We start from the raw sequence: 18,618 nt of genomic DNA, 5'->3' as shown, positions 1-18,618 counted from the left end.
TATAAATAAAACATCAAGTGATAATTAACCCATCAGCTAGAACATCAGTTCATTCAGTTCATTGAGCATAAGGGTATGATAAGGATGAGTTATTAAGAAACATAATGAGTTTGAACGAGCTCGAGACTTTCCAAGGGATTGTGAGATGCTCGGGGGCCCGATCCTTGGACCTTTCTGATACTCTTTTGGATACCTTGAAGGATGATTAAAACTCATTATGTCTTGCTTAAGAAATCTCTTGCTTAAGAAATCATCTATAACACTTAAATAAAAATGAGTCACTAAGATATGACATAAGATCTGGTAGACATACCTCAGACCTGTACTTTCTATTTTTCCTACCAACATATTTTAATTCCTGCAAAATTATATATATATATATATATTAATAAAATGAGACTAGGCTTCTATTTCATTAATAAAAAGATACAAAAAGGAAGGCAAGAAAGACACTTCCCACAAGTTAAAGTGTTAAAGTGTCAAATCTCTAAGGAAAGGTAGATCAACAAGATCTACTTTCAACAACAGCTCTAAATGGGGGGTGGTACAAGTATCAATGATGGGGTTCTGAGTATGGAGGCCAGCCTTAGCAAGCCAATTGGCAGGGCTATTACCCTCCCTAAAAGTATGAGAAAAAAAGTATGAGAAAGGGACAGTTTTATCTTCAAGCTCAAGGTTTGTGTACCAGTGATCCACTGAATTAGATACCAAGGGGCAGAAATCCTTCCTTCAAGGATGTTAAGTAAGATCATGGAGTAAGTTTCCACCATTAAGAGATTCCAACTGCACTTTATGCCCAAGAAAACAACACAATAAACAGCTTGGGCTTCAGCTTCTAGGGGGTCTTCAGCTTTGGCAAGAGACTAAAAATATAGTAGGCATTCACCTCTAGTATTTCTGAAAACCCCTCCAAAGCTAGCATTAGGAGAAATGAAGCTACCATCAGTATTGACTTTGACCCAACCCATAGGAGGACAATCCAGTGAACAAGGATAGTTTGAAGTTTTCTTGTACCAACGAGGGAAGATGTGTATAGGATGTCAGGGAGTTTCCTATTGTAGTGCAGTTTCTGTAAATAGTTGTAACAGTGTGTGGCAATGGCATTTTCATCCCAATGGACCTCACCAAATTTCAACTTATTTCTTGCCATCCAATCATGATACAAGGGATGGGAGGGAGATGTTGGCCCTGTCAATCCTTCCAGCTTAAATAAAACACATCCCAAGACAACTGGATGGTATTAAGTCTTAGTTTGGGTAACAAAATGTTCCAAACATGCTAAACTTGATAGCATTTAAAAAATAAGTGGGGGAGGGATTCCTCCTCACATTTACACAGGCAACATCTTGAAGGGCCTCACATCCTTGAAGGGCCTCTCAAACCTTTTAACTTTAAAATATCATTAGTAGGGATGAAGCCATAGAAGAGCTTCCAAGAGAAAAAGGCCATGGAAGGAGAAAGAAACTTGTTCTACACACATTTAGTCCAAAGAGGTCTCCTGTTGAGGAAAGCAGAAATTAGCAATGGAAGCTGAAAATGTCTGAGACACCTTATTCTTCACAATAAGTTTGTCCTTCCTGGATCTCTCAATGGGGTTTTTCAATATAGTGTTAATTAATCTATTATCAAGGATATTCTGAAGAGCTTGCTGGTTCCATCCATTAGCAGACCAAAGGTCAGCCACCTGTGTTGTGGAGTTGAAATAAGAACCAGTTGGAGGAGGGATTAAGCCTTCTCCAGTCTAGTTATCAAGCCACACATTGAGTTTGCCTTCCCCAATATCCCAAATGAAGAGCTGTTCAGCCTTTATTATCATCTTCAACATATTCTTCCAAGTTCTAGAATCCCCCAATCTATTGCACAATCTATTAGTCACAAGAGAAGGATGCATATCTTTGCAGTATTTACCATTCAGAAATTTTGCCCAAATTGAAGTCCGTGCTCTAAACATAACCCAAAATTTGCAAAAATTAGTTTGGGTAATCTGCTTGAAACTTTTAAACCCCAGACCTCCAGCTCTAACACTGCCACAAATACTTTGCCATCTCACCCAATGCACTTGCTTTCTCTGGCCTGCCCACAAAAATCTATTGAAAGTTCTTTCAAGTGAGGTTTGGATGGATTTCTTCATAACAGAAGCCTGAGATAAATAAGATGGGAGAGCTGATAAGATGCTTTTAAGGAGAGTAATTCTTCCCCCATTGGAAAGAAAAGTATTGGACCGGCTGTTGAGTTTATCTTCGACTTTAAGAAGAATATCATCAAACTGGACTTGCCTAGTCCTCCCTTTAATCAATAAGGTACCTAAGTATTTAAGAGGTAGAGAGCTGGAGCAAAAGTCAGTGAAATTTGAAATCCAGTGTTTGATTTCAGGCTTCACCCATTTACTGAAGACAACCTGGCATTTCTGTTTATGAAACATCATCCCAGAGCAATCTTGGAAGTTCTCCAGACATTGAAAAAACAATTTGACTGTGGGTTTAATTGCTTTTGCAAATATAATAACATCATCAGTAAAGGCTAAATGGTTAACTGTAATGTTAGATCTGTGGCTATATAAAGAGTGAGGAGCTTTGACCATAAGTTGATTCAGCAGTTTAGATAAGTAATCAAATGCAAGTATGAAGATAGTAGGGGATAAGGGGTCACCTTGCTTGATACCTCTAGTAGCAGTGAAAAAACCATGAGACTTCCCATTAATGAAAATAGATTGATGATTATTTGTCAGCCACCTTAGGATTAGGGAAATAAAGGATTGAGAGAAACCCCTAGCAGACAACACCTCTACAATGAAGTCCCAATTAATGGTATCATATGCCTTTTGGATATCAAGTTTGAAAATAAGATTCCCTCCTCTACATTGTTTGTCCAGGTCCAGGACTAGTTCTTGAGCCAAGAGAACATTTTCTACTATGCTTCTTCCTTGCACAAAGGCTGATTGATTTTCACTGATAAGATGAGGTAAATGAGGTTGCAATCTGTTGGAAATGATTTTGCTAATAATTTTGGACAGAACATTTGTGAGATTGATTGGCCTGAACTGATCCCAAGAGAGCTTGGAATTGTTTTTGGGGATTAAAATAATGGTAGAGCAGTTAAAGTAGTAAGCAAATTCATCCCTTTGAAGAAGCTTTGTACTGCCTCAATTACATCCCCCTTGATGATCTTCCAAGCTTTTTTGTAGAAATCAGCTGAGAATCTATATGGGCCAACAACTTTGGAGCTGTCAATTGAGTTCAGGGCTGAACAAATTTACAACTCCCCAGGGATAGAATCCAATAACATATTTCTTGTATATCCCTGATCAAAAAGATCTTGTTAGATTGATAATCTGGTGAAAGGAGGTTGAGAGAATAATGTTTGAAAATATTGGATGGCACTTGCTGCAATTAAGTCTTCAGAAAGTATCCAATGCCCTAATTGATCTTTAATCTTGTGAATGGTATTACATCTCCTCCTATAGTTGATTATAGTTGACCTCCTATAGTTGATACAAGCATGAAAGTACTTAGTATTTCTGTCCCCTTCACAGAATCTAGTTTTAGCAGCATTTTGAAATTACTGAAGTTTCAGGTGGAGGAATGAGAATAATTGACATGTATGCTTTTATAGTTTACAACACCTTCTTTCCCAACACTTTCTTTGCTGTACTTTTCTTGCCCGTGAACTTGTATGTTAAACAACGATGTCACCCTCCAAGTCAAAACCAAAACTTTTAGGATAGCCACCAAACTAAAACTAAAACTAAAATTGAATAAGATAAAACACACCGCCACAACATTAAAAACATAAGACAACTCAATATTTAATCACAAACAAAATTGAACAAAAAATGCAACTAAATTAAAACGACTCTATCAAATGATCAGGAATCCCTTAGAGGAGGTAACCTACTGTTGCTAATGAGATTTCCCGTGGTCTAAATGAAAGTATGAAACTCATTGCTTTAAGTTTAGTAAATTCATTTGGACTAAGTGAATTAGAAAGAAAATAGTGGTTCCTGAATAAGGGAATCATAGGATCCTAACCGGTCTTAGGAAACATTTAATTTGACATCAGGACTTGACACATTACAAAACTTAAACTCGCCACGACAAGGAGCTTAGAGCTAGCATTGTGGGCAAAATGACCATCTTCAACAACAGAACATGTCTACACCAGCTAAATCATTCCTTAAAATTAAATAACAATCCATAGGATTTCAAGGTTGTTTGCCTAGTGCGACATAAATCCTCAACCTTTTCGTTAGGCTTTTATGTAGCTCTGCTGTACAATGGTTCTACTATACAATATAACTGCTGTACAATCTAAGCCCTAACTCGTCTTTAGATTCAGAGGTTGTCATTCATCATGACCTAAACTCTTACATCTTCTAGGCTATTTGTGTGATCATTTCACATGAATGTAAGCCCTAATTAATAAAATTGGCAGGATGAAAATCTCAATAGCTCTATTCTCCAAAACTGAAGCCAAACAGTAGGATAGTTTGGGAAGTCTTTGAGGTTCTCCTTAGGAACCGTGACATCCTTTAGTTCTTCTTCCTTTGGATTCTAAAATAAAATGTTCCAAATTTGAGTCATTCCGCTTTCACACCTCTTTATCCGATCTCATTGAAAAGTACTATTCATTGAAATTCTTGAAGATAACATCCCTTGATTTTTATCGAGACTTTTCTTAGGTGACTTCGGTTATCTATGATGTAATTAACTATAGAGGCGCTTTTCTGAACCCAACTTAATATAAACCCTATTTAATTTTTTATATTAAATAAAGGAACTTGTTGGCTTATAATCAAAATGGTTTCACAGACCAAATGGATGTCATATATTCTTAGTTTAATTGAGTCTCATCCTCAAGTCTTGTGTTTATCTTTCGGGATAGATTCATAGCTTGAGGTGTAGTGCTCTTTCATCGAAACTTTGAAAGATATGAGATCAGTTTGATTTCATATTTTTCTAAACTTAAAAAATATATAAAAATTAAATGTTCCTCCGAAGCGGGTGACAGGATTTTCATTCGAGCGACCAATAGCTTGCACAGAACAATCTCCCCTAAAAATTGCGCTGACAAAATGTTATATATTTTAGGTGTATCAGTGGCCATATGTTCCATATTAACACATAATTTATTACTTAATTCTATCAATCCTTTTACTAATTTTGCCAATATCTTTATTTTACTTTTCTTTTGTAATGAAACAAATGCATGTTTAGGAATTTAGATTTGCTTAGATATTCTCCTATTTAATTAATGTGATGGTATTTTCACCGGCTCTTAATTGATTTTGCAAACCGATCACTTGTGAGGTTAAAATCCTTTGAAAAATATAATGACCCGGGAGGGCTATGATTTCACCCAACTAGTGGATACCGCACTTTATTCCTTTATTCTAAGTAGAGCAATTGCGGTCTACTAAGGGAGAGTGCAATTTAATAGGGAGATAAGTTTTGATGGGTGTAGAATTTGTTAGATCTAGAAGGACATGCTAGATTCTTATCAATTTGGCTTAAGGTTTAGTACCCTGACGTTGGGATTTGGTCATCACAGTGACATAGGCTAGGGGCATTTAAAGGTGAGAGGCTAGATAACACTAATGTGGAATCAAGATGTTAATGAATCAGCCTTAACTTAGCCAATGTTCTTTGCTAGCATCGGGAGGGGGTAAAGAATAGGTATGCTTCTATTTGTCAGTGACAACATTATATTTTAGGCATTTCATTCCTTCACATTATCTAGGTCATTGCACGTGAAGGGTAGTCTTTAATATCTCAAAATTCTCCAAACCAATTTATCCAAACAAGTTATCTTTATATCTAGAAAAGTTACCTTTAGATAATTGTTATCCCTACATTTAATATAATAGTTTTTATCATTACATTTAATATTTGCATTTAGGAGTAGTTGACCATCTTAGTCGACCTTCCCAACTAAGGATTGATAGTAGTAAACTAGAATTAGCCTAAGAGATTTCTTACCTCGTTTCTTTGTGGGATCGATACTTGGGGTTTTAAAAGAAAACCCTATATTACTTGAAATGATACGTATACTTGTGTAGAACCCCTAGTGTGTGAAATATAAATCAAATTCTAAATTTTACAAAATATTATTTTGCACACTAGTCGCTTAAATATAAATTGGGCCAAGTTTTTGGCCATCTTTCGGAGCTTAAAAATCTATGTAATTGCAGATCGAGTCAAGTTTTTGGCATCGTTGTCGGGGAAGCAATTGTAAGAACTTTAGGATAATTTTAGTTAAACCTGTAAGTCTTATATTTGAAAATTATAGTATTATTATATAGTGTGTTTAATTATTGTTTGTTTATTTTAAAGAAAAATCTAAAATACAAAAAATAGTTTTGATATCTGCCGTATTAGTTAAGTCCTTAGATTTGTATGTGTAGTTCAGGAGCTACAGACCTTGAACCGTACGACTCAGATTGAGAGGGAGCTGTTAGAAAGATTATGAATCAGAAAAGACTCCATGAATTTATGGTAAAAATGACGGATCAACAATATAATGAGTATTCAGATTTGTATTATAATGCTAGTCAAGGACCCCCAATTTCTGAGGAAAATTCAATTGGAAAATGGATTGAATCTAGTCATGAGATACATAATCCTTACTCCAATTATTACAACATAGGTTGGGAAAATTATTTGAATTTTAACTGGAATGATAATTTATTGGAAGAAAAGATCAATTTTAGGAAGATAATCAATTTAATCGAAAGTTTAATTGGAATAATCAAAGAGTTTATAATGATGAACTTTCTTTTCCTTATAGATTTAACTCCAACCCATAGGATGAGGAGAAGGAATTATTGTTAGAAGAGGTTGTAATTCAAATGACGAGTTAGTGGAAAATCAAGAGGTTGCAATAAGGAATATGGAGCACCAACTGGGATAGATTTTTAATTCAATTAACAGTTACCTCTAAGAGATTTTACTTAGTGACCCTGAGGTAAACCTTGAGGAGAAAAGTGATGGGCAAGATATAACTTCCCATTTAAGAGGTGAAAGAGAATTGAAGACTATGGTTTTAATAAATAATGAGATTAGAAAAAAGGAAAAGGTGATGGAAAGGCTAATGAAATAAATTCCTAAGGAATTAGAAAAACCTATTTCTTCAACCATGATAAATATAGAAAGACCACCACTACCATTACCTCAGAGAATATTGATACAAAAATTAGACCAAAAATTGTCAAAATTTATAGAAGAATTTAGGAAATTAACTATAAATATTCCATTTACTGAGGCATTAAAATAAATGCTCAGTTATGTGAAGGTTAAGAAGTAGGTTTTTAACAAAAAAGGAACTTTAAGGATCATGCAATATCTAGCTTTTTGAACGAGGTAATTGAGCCAATGATATATCTTATAACCAATGATATATCTTATAGTATTATCCCATGGGGAAGAATTAGAATATCACTTGAGACAAAAGAGTAATTTAATAGAATTTGATCCAAAATCTGAATCATAAAAAGAGAATCCAATTCAAAATTTAGAAGATCGTTAATTATCTTATAGAGATCCATTTCTTATAAATTTCAAGGATGATATTAATATGTAAATTAAGAAAATCATTGGAAGTATATTTGATCTAGAAAAAAAACTTCAGGAATAATGATATAAATCAATCTGAAAAGGAAAAATTGAAAGAAAAATTAAAAATTCAATTATTTTGTAAGAATCTCTAGATCTGCAAAAGATTGGGCTATTGATCAAGGATTACTTAAATGAAATGTTGATCCAAGAGGAACCTTTTGTCAGGCTGAAGACGTTAAACATAGTGCTTTGTGGGAGGCAACCCATGGTTATCTTTTGTGAGTGTGTTTGTGAGATGTAATTTTTTAAGTTTTGATATGTTTGTTTTAGTGTGGATTCATCAGTTTGATTGATGTTGGTGGATGTTTGAATTGCTGGTGAATTGATTTGATCTTTATGTGTCATTTTGGATTGATCAGTTTGATTGATGTTAGTGGATGTTTTGATTGTTAATGGTTTGATTTGATCTTTGTGTCTCACGAGGTAGGTGATTCCTTAACTTTTTATTTTGACTAGACTTGTATATGTTCGCTTGTAGTAGTTGGATTGACGAGTCCACTATAACTCATATCTCATCCAAATTTGAGTTTTATAGGAGATATATTGAACTTCGACAGTGACAGTTCTATCTCAATTTTGCTACTTCCTTTCTCTGACTTTGTTTTCTTTTGGTAGGTCGTGAACCTATTTGATGAGTAACATGTGGATGATTTTAAACTATCCTTATTATTGTTAGAGGTGCTTAATTAATGGGATATGGTGACGCCTGGGGTTGGTACTCGGGAGCTAATGTATCTGGGATAATCGTGTCCATGGGACTAAACTCTATAAAATCATTTATAAGTACCCAATATATTAGTGTATTGATTATGTTATAAATTGGAAGTAATGTAGCGAGATGCAATGAGTTAAAGGAAGAATTGATCTCATTTATCATGTGTGTTAGTGTTACAACAATATAAGGATTTGGAGAACACTTAAATATATATATTCCTATGTTGATACTTGTCATGCTTGTTAGACCTTTAGTTAGTTTAATTTTAATCTGGCTTGTTTAGTCTAGATTTACTTTCTATTGCAAATTGTTCTATGCTGCTGAATACTTGTAGATGTTTCTAATATACTTTAGTGGTAGGTAGAATTTTTGAACTATTTTTCTTTCTATTTATATTATCTATATTGAATGCTATACATGTTAAAAATTAAGTTTGGGGTGGGAATAAAAATAAATTTCAAAGTTAGTATACTTCCTTTTTAGTTTAATATTATTGCAAGCTTATTTTAAGCTAGATTTACTTTCTTCTATAGTTATTCTATTCTGATTATGCATGTATATGAATTTGATAGGATGTTGTAGCAGCTGGTAAATTTAGCTTTTAATTTTTCTTCCTGCCACATTTTATGGAATTGATTGCAAATATTTAAAAATTCAAGTTTGTGGGGTGGAAGAAAAATCTTTCAAACTTAACTTTGTTTGTCCTCAGTAACTTGTATTTATTTTGATATCACTTTTAAAATGACTTGTGGTATGTGATGTTATCTTTAGGTTATGTTATCTTTAGGTTACTATAAAGGTTACTATAACTTTATTTTATTAATGTTATAAAAATAACTTAGTTGGAATCCTATGTGATGAAACTGTTCTAGAGTTAAGATATTTTGTAGGAAACATTAGGAAAATGGTTTTGTTATTTATGGTAGAAAGGAGTTGAATATTTGAAAAGCTAAGATTCTTAGATTTATGCTTAATGACAATTGAGCCTTTATTGAAACCTTTTTCAAACTAATACTTACACCTTTAAAAAGTGAGGGAAAGTTTTGAGTTTTGAATTTTAAAAAGAGGATAGTGAAATTCAAAACTATTAAAGGCCTATCCAAATATAGTAATCCTCAATAAAAAAAGAAGAGTATGGATTAAAAAAATCCTAAAAGAAAAAAAAAAGTAAAGTAACAAGAAATGATATTGGTTTCACTTGAATCTTTTAAATGAAAAGACTTAGAAACAATCCTAAGGTTGTTCTTATTTCAAAAAATTATTTGTTAAATTGGTAAAGATAAGGTGCTTAAAATTTGTTTTTATACTTTGAATTTTTAGTTTGACAAATTCATTAACTTTGAAGTAAATAGAAAATCAGGATTCCTAAGTTAAATATGAGATATTCTTACACACTAATCCTAGGTTAATTTACTAGAATTTTTATTAAGTTACACTATAACATTTCTGAGAAAAAATTATAGGAAACTCTACTAAAAGCCACTACCTCAAATCAACAAACCGAATCATTAAACTTGTAGTCTTACTTGAGGACAAGTAACGTTTAAGTTTAGGGGAATTGATCCACCTAAAAATTACCTGTTTTTAGTGTATATTTCATGCTTATTTTATACACATTTTTAATGATATTACATTTTAAAGGAAAGTATTTTATATATGTCTTCTGGTACAAGAAATGGACTTTTGGTAAAAATGAAGCAAAAATGGTGCAATTTGGAGCCAAATTGAGCAAAAAAGAAAATTTTGATCTAGCGCATTTAGATATGAATTTCCATGCTTAATATCTTTCATATTTATTCCATGTTTTTTAATGAAATTAAACTTTAAAGAACTGTTTTTTTCATATCTATCTTGTAGGTATACCAATCTGAAGCACAAAAGAACTGAAACGAGGCGAAACAAATCTGAAACAGAGCAAAACGGTAGAGCTACACTCAATATGGTGCTATAGCACCCAGAATGACGCCATAAAACCAGACATAGGCGCTATAGCGCCCGACCATCCTGGGATGTTCTAGAAGCTTTTGGATAACTTGCACACCCCATTGAGTGATTCAATGAATCCAGACACTTTGAAAAGCATTTGATTGAAGAAATGTGTCTCTTGTAGTGAAAGGGTGTGTCTTTTGGATGAAGAGATGTGTCTCTTGGAGAAAGAAGGGCTTTTTGTGTCTCTTTAAAAAGAGGGGTTTGGTGCCTCTCATGATAAGAAATTAGCAGAGTCTAGAGATGTAATTAGGAAGTGTTTTAGGAGTTTGGTGTGAGTTTATGGAGATGTACATTTCTTCATTTTTTGGAGAGATTGGAGAGAGTTATGAGCAAGGAAGTATGAGCGGCGTTTGGATTGGCAGAAGACATTGCTGGAGAGATTTTTTTTTTCTTTTAGAGGGAAAAAATTAAGTATTGTGTTATTCATTTCCTTGTAATTGTTGTGAACACTTTTTAATGGATTTTCTTTGATTTAAACAAAATTTTTTGTTGCTTTTTATCCATGCTTCGTAAGTTGTTTTCTTTACTCTTTTCTTTTAAAATGAAGTAGTGACATGTCTAGGAAAATTTGTTTCATGATAGAAATATCATCCATGCTTCGTCTTTACTCTTTTCTTTTAAAATGAAGTAGTAACATGTCTAGGAAAATTTGTTTCATGATAGAAATATTTTTATTTTCATTGATATGTAATATATCCTTTGCTTCATTGACATAGCGTAAGTGTTAATATGTTATGTTAAAATTTGTTGTAAGTGAAACTAAAACTCAGGAGAGCAATGATCTCACAACTTGAGTGCACTCACATTGACCAGCTAGCTAGTAAAAAAATTTAGGTGGCAATGCAACTTTTAAGAAAATATAATTTAATGATCTGTTTCTATTACGTGCTTCTATGTGAGAAATAGTTGCATAAAATTAATAGAATATTAAGCATATATATACACTCGAAAGAGGGTAGGTAGCCATATTTTCCTTGTTGGCACATAATTTATTACTTAATTCTATCAAACCTTTTACTGTTTTTGCTTATATCTTCATTTTACTTTTCTTCTGCAATGAAATAAATGTATGTTTAGGAATTTAGATTTGCTTAGTTATTCTCTTATTTAATTAATGTGATGCTATCTTCACCGGCTCTTAATTAACTTTGCAAACATACCACTTGTAAGGTCAAAATCCTTTAGGGAACATAATGACTCGGGAGGACTATGATTTCACCCAACTAGTGGATACCACACCTCATTCTAGGTAGAGCAATTGCGGTCACCTAATGGAGAGTGCAAATAAATAGGGAAATAAGTTTTGATGGGGTGTATAATTGATTAGATCTAGAGTGACATGCTAGATTCTTATCAATTTAACTTAAGGTCTAGTACCCTGAAGCTCGGATTTGGTCATCATGGTGACATAGGCTAGGGGCATCTAGAGGTGAGAGGCTAGATAACACTGATGTGGAATTGAGATGTTAAGGAATCGACCTTAAGTTAGCCAAGGTTCTTTGCTAGCACCGGGAGGGGGTAAAACATAGGTATGTTCCTATTTGTCACTGACAACATTATATCTTAAACATTTCATTTCTTCACATTATCTAGGTCATTACACGTGAAGGGTAATCTTTAATATCTTAAAATTCTCCAAAACAATTTATCCAAAAAACTTATCTTTACATTTAGAAAAGAAAAGTTATTTTTAAAATTATTATTTACATTTAGAAATAGTTGTTATCATTACATTTAATATTTGCATTTAGGAGTAGTTGCTAGATAAAACACCATCTTAATCAACTTTCCAAACTAAGGTATGATAATAGTAAACTAGAATTAGCCTAAGGGATTTCTTACCTTGCTTATCTGTTGGATCAATACTTGGGGTCTTAAAAGAAAATCCTATATTACTTGAAAGGATACATATACTTGTGTAGAACCCCTAGTGTGTGAAATATAAATTAAATTCTAAATTTTATAAAATGTTATTTTGCACACTAGCCTCTTAAATATAAATTGGAACAAGTTTTTGGCCATCTTTTAGAGCTTAAATTTTTTTTATAATTATAGGTCAGATCAGTATCCCTAAGGTTAAAGGAAAGAAACTTTATCATATGAATAAAAACTTGAGCTTTACGAGGTGAGACTCATAAATTCCAATGCAGTGAGGATGCCTCAAGAAAGAAAGAGAAGTAGAGGTTCAGCTACAAAGCTGGAAAACACTCCAAACAAAAGAACTTATACCCCTTCTGGATCGAGGAACCTTCTATCACCCTAAGCGCACTAGACAACCACCTATATAAAATGGTATGTTGGGCCAGTCAGGTTGGAGAAGCATGGGGACTCCTCCTCGGAACATGCAAATATGAATGTTGTCATCTAGAGAGGTCCTTAAGTATTGTGGAGGCCCTGTTAGTATATGCAGAAAAGTAAAAGTGCAATTTTGAAATCTTGAATATTTTAATCCTAAATTTTAATTATCTTGAATATTTTATTTAGGATTTTGTAGAAAAATTAGGAATTTAAGTCCTAATGGGTCTATATTGCATCGTGAAATCCCATATCAGAGAAAGAAAAAAGGGAGAAAGAAACAAGGAAAATATGCAGGAATGAAGGTATACAGGCAAGTAACAAAAAGTAAAACAAGCCAAATAAAATCATAAACAAGTCGGTGTCGCTGGGTCGACAACATATCCCAGAAAATAAAAAGGCAGCCGAACTTCGCATATACATGCCTGATCCTAATTCTATACATCAATATAAAAAAAATGCAAAATTAAGATATAGGATACGAGCATTTGCTCTTCGTCCCCTCCATGTGGTTCCCGTGCCAAATGCCATGGAACCGTGCCTGTATCTTATTTCTACTACAAGACTCTCTTATACTCTTAAAGTACATAGGAAAAAGAAAAGACTCAATCCTTCTTAAAAATAAGTGTTTGTGGGAAAGCCCACATGCATATAACGTATGATGATCCAAGCCTTAAAAGTGGGGAGCTAAATAGCACCTGCAAGCAAAAGAGTCAGAAATCATCACATGCTCCCCTAATAGCGGAACATGTGTGTGTGCAAATAGAGGAATGAATCTCTACAAAAAAGTACTCTAATACACTACCATACATATGAAGCATGTAATCACACCATAGACACAATGCAAAAGAAGGATGTCTAGCTAGGGCAACCAATCCAACAAAGAAAAATAGCTAGACATCAGAAAAACTACCTAGCACCCTAAGTGCTAGCCTAGCACACCATCTAACGAAAAGTGCATCAACCTAGTATCTAAGTGCGGGGTAAGTCTATGTATAGTATGACTTTGACGGGGTCACCATGTCAACCCCGTCCTAAAGATCCAATATATTTAAAGGGCCTCACGAAGAGGGGTGACACAAGTTAGATCCATTGTATCCTTAGTACATTCATACTCATGTTAATCCTGATGACTTAAATCGCATTGTTCATCGCGATCGACCCGACAAACAATGCTCGTTAAAGCATCACAACCGACACGGGTCACTCTCCTAGTGAGTAGGACAATCCATTGAGGAATGATCAAAGCAGAAAATCATGCAGAAAGCCCACATTGTGTCTCCTCAACCGAAGTACATGGCAATCATAATAGGTGCCCAAAAGGGTGAACACACATCATACAAAAAAATGCAAGAATGCTACATGCAACATGTAACATACAAACAGGATGTACCGATAAAACATGCTACCTATAAAGAGGAATTACACCTGCCCAGGGACACGGGGTGCCATGCAACTAGCAGACACTGCTACAGACGAGTTTTCATCGGGTAAAATGATACCTATAAAGAGGATTTACACCTTACCCAAAAGGCACTCACCAAACACAAATGCAAAAAAAATGTAAGATGTGTGACAAGCATATGAAAAGTGAACCAAAGTGGTGAAGGCGAGTATGTCATGAAGGCGGTGACTCAGAAAAGACGGGCATGTCGTAGCGACAGCGGCCCAAAAGATGAGTATGCCAAGGAGGTTGGAATATTGTGACAGCAACGACCCAAACAAATGGGTATGCCAAGGAGGCAGTAACCCGAGAATGGGCACCGTAGCGGCAGTGACCCGAACAAAAGGGTATGCCGAGGAAGAAGTGACCCGGAGATGGGCATATAGTGATGACAGCGGCTCGACAGATGATTATGTCGAGGAGGCGTTGACCCAGAAATGGGCATACCATAGCTCCAATGGCCCACACAACTGGGTATGCCAAGGAGATAGTGACCAAGAGGTGGGCATGCCGTGATAGCAGCGGTCTGGACCAAAGTGCAATGCAAAAAGTGATAGTACTCATCCAAACAAATAAGCAAACACATACACATAGACATGCAATATGATCATGTACAACTTGCAATAACATGCAATATGATGCGATTGATCGGTCAACCGGGCCATGGTGGCAGGTCAGACCAAAGAAGTGGATGGATCAGGTCAGAGTAACCAATCTGGCTCAAAGGAGTGGGTGATCAGCTCGGCACAGTCGATCGAACTCAAAGTGGGTGATCGACATGTAACGATCAATAAAAGCCAAAAGATAGGATGATCAGCCCGGGACTCAAACCAAAAAAAGCATCAGGGATCAATTTAGGGCAACCAATCTACCTGAAGTGTCAATGCAAAAAAAGTGATAGTACTCATCCAAACAAACAAGCAAACACAAACATACAAACATGCAATATGATCAAGCACAACATGCAATAACATGCAATATGATGCGACTGATCGTTCGACTGGGCTATGGTAGCCAAACAGACCAAAGAAGTGGGTGGATCAGGTCAGGGTAACCAATCTGGCCCAAAGGAGTGGGTGATCACCTTGGGATAGTTGATCAAACCCAAAGTGGGTAATCGACATGTAGCGATCAATCAAAGCCAAAAGATAGGATGATCAAATCGGGACTCAAACCAAAAAAAGGATCAGGGATTAGTTTAGGGCAACTGATCGACCCGAAGTGCTCAAGCAATCATGCAACATGCAAACAATGTAACAAGATGGTCCATGCATATGCAATGAAATGCAATGAAACCCAAAACGGTCGATGACACATCAAACTCATCCTAACAACCCATGTAATAAACCTATGGTTGACGCGCTTGGATTTGCGGCATCGCCTCCTCCATCTTTGGTGTGTCAATGTGTAGGGTTTCCCCCTCCGATTTCTCATAGGGGAAACTCTCCACCATTCATAGACAAACTAGCTACAAAGCTTTTTCCGCTTTACAAACACAGACGCTCTTATAGAACTATCTAGCTACAAAGCTTTTCACATCCTCTAAGATCAAACTCAACTGATCCCTCCAAGAGAGATTAGGAGCGCCAAAACTGTGGAAATTGAGATTCCAACCCTGCGGGGTGAAAGCCTAAGACTCACAACAGAGAATCACTCAGCTTCAAATAGGAGTGGCCAATGCACAGGATTCCTAGCTTACAATTCGCTCTAGAAAATCAATGATCAATCACATAGGTACGTCGTTACGCTGGCTCACGCTAGCTCACGTCGGCTCACGTACCCCATGTGGGTGATCAAACTCACACACCTAAACACCACTAAAACCTAGGGCCATCTTGGGGTTAGAAAATCTCACAACTGTGATGGTTGCAGGCACGTTCTCATCATGCTGAAGGAGAGCCCGTGTTCTCGATGAACCCCTATACTGCTCCGGTCCACGTGCCAATGTACATCGCAAAACATGCACGGAATAACGGAAAGAGCTAATGAGGTATGCAAAGTACCCATTGAAGGAGAGCCCGTGTTCTCGATGAACCCCTATAATGCTCCGGTCCACGTGCCAATGTACATCGCAAAACTAACGGAAAGAGCTAATGAGGTATGCAAAGTACCCAAAAGTAACTAATTTTGGCATATAAAAATATAACCAAAACGTACCTTTTCAAAGATTGGACCCGTCGAGAACTTGATCGGATTCACCTCATAAGACATCACACAAAGTGAGTGGGAGGATGCAATGTCATAAGCTCATCTCTATTGTCCCCCAATTATAAAAGAGACCATAATAGATAGTTAGCATGCCCTCTAATTGATTTGAAATCTCAAATAAAAAATCCACTTGTTTACATATATGAATAAACATTCATGCATATAAGAGGGATCCCTTCAATTAACAGTAATTGAGGCTTTCAAGGCACAAGAGATCCACACTCATCTATACTCATGAATCAATATATTTGCACATTGTAATAGGTTTAGGGTAGGATTTTCCCAAAACTTGAGCTCACTCCATGTGCATCCATGGCCACGAATAAGAGAAGAAAAATAAGGATTTTTGGATCTCTTGTGCGGCAAACCAAAAGGAGGTTGGCCAAGTCAGATGCTCACCGGTGAGGGAGCTGCGACAACAAGGAAACACCTTAGGTGACAAGGCTTTGACCACCAGTGAGAAGGGAGGTGGTGCAAGCTTCAACCAAGAGGAAGAAGAAGAAGAAAAAAAAAGAAGAGGAAGGAGAAGGTATGGTGGTCGGCGGCTTGAAAGGGCCGCATGGGCTAGATGACTACCATCGGAGAGGGTATTTGCAAGCCGAAGGGGTGTGGCTCTGATACACCAAAAATATATGCATTTTTATACCCATATTTTTTACTCATTTTTGGCGATATTGCACTTTAATGGAAGATATTTTTTTTATGTTTTATTGCAGGTTGTTGATTTTTAGAACTTGGAGCAAAAAAGAAGCAAAAAGGATAAAATTTGGATTCAAAATGGAGATTTTGATAATTTGTTCAGTGCCGACGATGCCAGAATAGTCTTCGATGGTGCTTTTTAATAGAGAAGGTAGACTAAATTAAATGGCATCCAGCGCCGACGACGCCAGTGTCGGTGCAGGCCCTATTTCTAGAAGATTTGACAAATTTAGACTCTTTTTTGAAGAGTTTTTGGATGCACCTATTGGAGAACCGACCCTAGGCTCTATTTAGAGCCAAAATTGATCAGAAAAGAGCTCTTTTTGCACCTCTTTGTGCTCCCTCCTTCATCTCTCTCAGCCATCCATCGCCCCTTTTTCCCACTTTACATCGTTCCACGCCATTCCACACCATTAGTTAGTTATTTTCTTTATAGTTTTGAGTTTTTGTGGTGAGTTTAAGTGTGAATTCTTCTCTAAGAAGTGTTGGAGTGGAAGAGAAGTGAGAGATTTCTTCTTCCTGCAATTCCTAAGAGAGGCTACAAGGGATTTTCTTTGAGAAAGAGTTTCATATAAGTGTTATTTGCTTATTATTATTGTATGAACTCCCTTTTATATATGAAATTTGTATTTTGTTGTATCTTTCTCATGAAGCTTGAGTAGTTTCCTTTATCTTTCTCTCTACTTTGAGATATGGTGAAATGGAGAGATAATTTGGATGTGCCAATGTTAAAATTTAAAATAAATTGTGATGTTTTTTCAACTTCGCTCTTAATTTACTTTTTGATCTGGCCAATTGAATTATTAAAATATGTTGTGAAACATATGATCCAAGAAATGTAGTATGAGTTCTACAAAGAGTGAGAATCATATTTAAGTCCATGAAGAAGTATTTCGTTCATGGAATTAAGTGCAAATAAATAGGGAAATATACTTTGTTGGGTGTAGATTGGAGATTTTTAGGGTGAAAGACTAAAATCCCCAATTCACTCTTAGTGTTTAAGAAGTAAAATGAGTGTTAGCCTTCAGGGGAAGGGAAGTGGGAGCTCTGGAGTGAGAGCCAGTATCCTCCTAACCTAGCCATGGATTTAGGAATTAAACCTAAGATTAGCCAATAATTTTCTATAACACTTAATCAGGGTATAGAGTTAAAATTTCTCCTATTTGACACAATACAAATTTAAACCATTTATCTCTTCTCATTTCATCAAAAAGCTCATTGTAGTGGAAAAGATGATTTTTCATATAAGAAAACTTCATCACATAAATGTAGTTTATTAGTTACTATTTTAAAACTCTAAATTTAATTTCTGCTAGTAGTTAATAATTTAGTTTTTATAGTATCTTAAACATTCAAAATTAGTGACAGTAATTTCATTTTAGTTATGTGAATTTCCTAGTTAATTTATCATTTCAAATTTAAACCTTCCTTATGGGATTGATATTTGGGACTTAAATAGAAAGTCTTATATTACTTGATAATGATACGTATACTTGCATAGAATACCAACATTAAGAGCTTAACTTTATTATTTGTAAAATACCACATCAAGATTTTTGCACCGTTGTAAAGCGGAGTCAACTTTATAAATTTTACACAATTATATTTCTGTCGGATCAAGTTCTTGGCGCCGTTGCCAGGGAAGGTCACGGTAAATT

The 18,618-nt window shown here is 35.4% G+C and overlaps 1 protein-coding gene across 1 annotated transcript in view; it reads right to left on the bottom strand.

The window, feature by feature from the left end:
• Positions 1-18,618, bottom strand: part of LOC110025605 (probable LRR receptor-like serine/threonine-protein kinase At1g34110) — a 34,494-nt gene that overhangs the window by 2,044 nt on the left and 13,832 nt on the right. Inside the window, 2 exon segments of the mRNA XM_020726182.1 lie at positions 549-619; positions 709-863. Of these exon segments, the coding sequence (XP_020581841.1) occupies positions 549-619; positions 709-863 (226 nt within the window).

This window comes from Phalaenopsis equestris, unplaced genomic scaffold (assembly GCF_001263595.1).
Source record: "Phalaenopsis equestris unplaced genomic scaffold, ASM126359v1 Scaffold000313, whole genome shotgun sequence".
Classification (NCBI taxonomy): Eukaryota; Viridiplantae; Streptophyta; class Magnoliopsida; order Asparagales; family Orchidaceae; genus Phalaenopsis; species Phalaenopsis equestris.
This window is presented reverse-complemented; position numbering and strand designations above follow the sequence as displayed.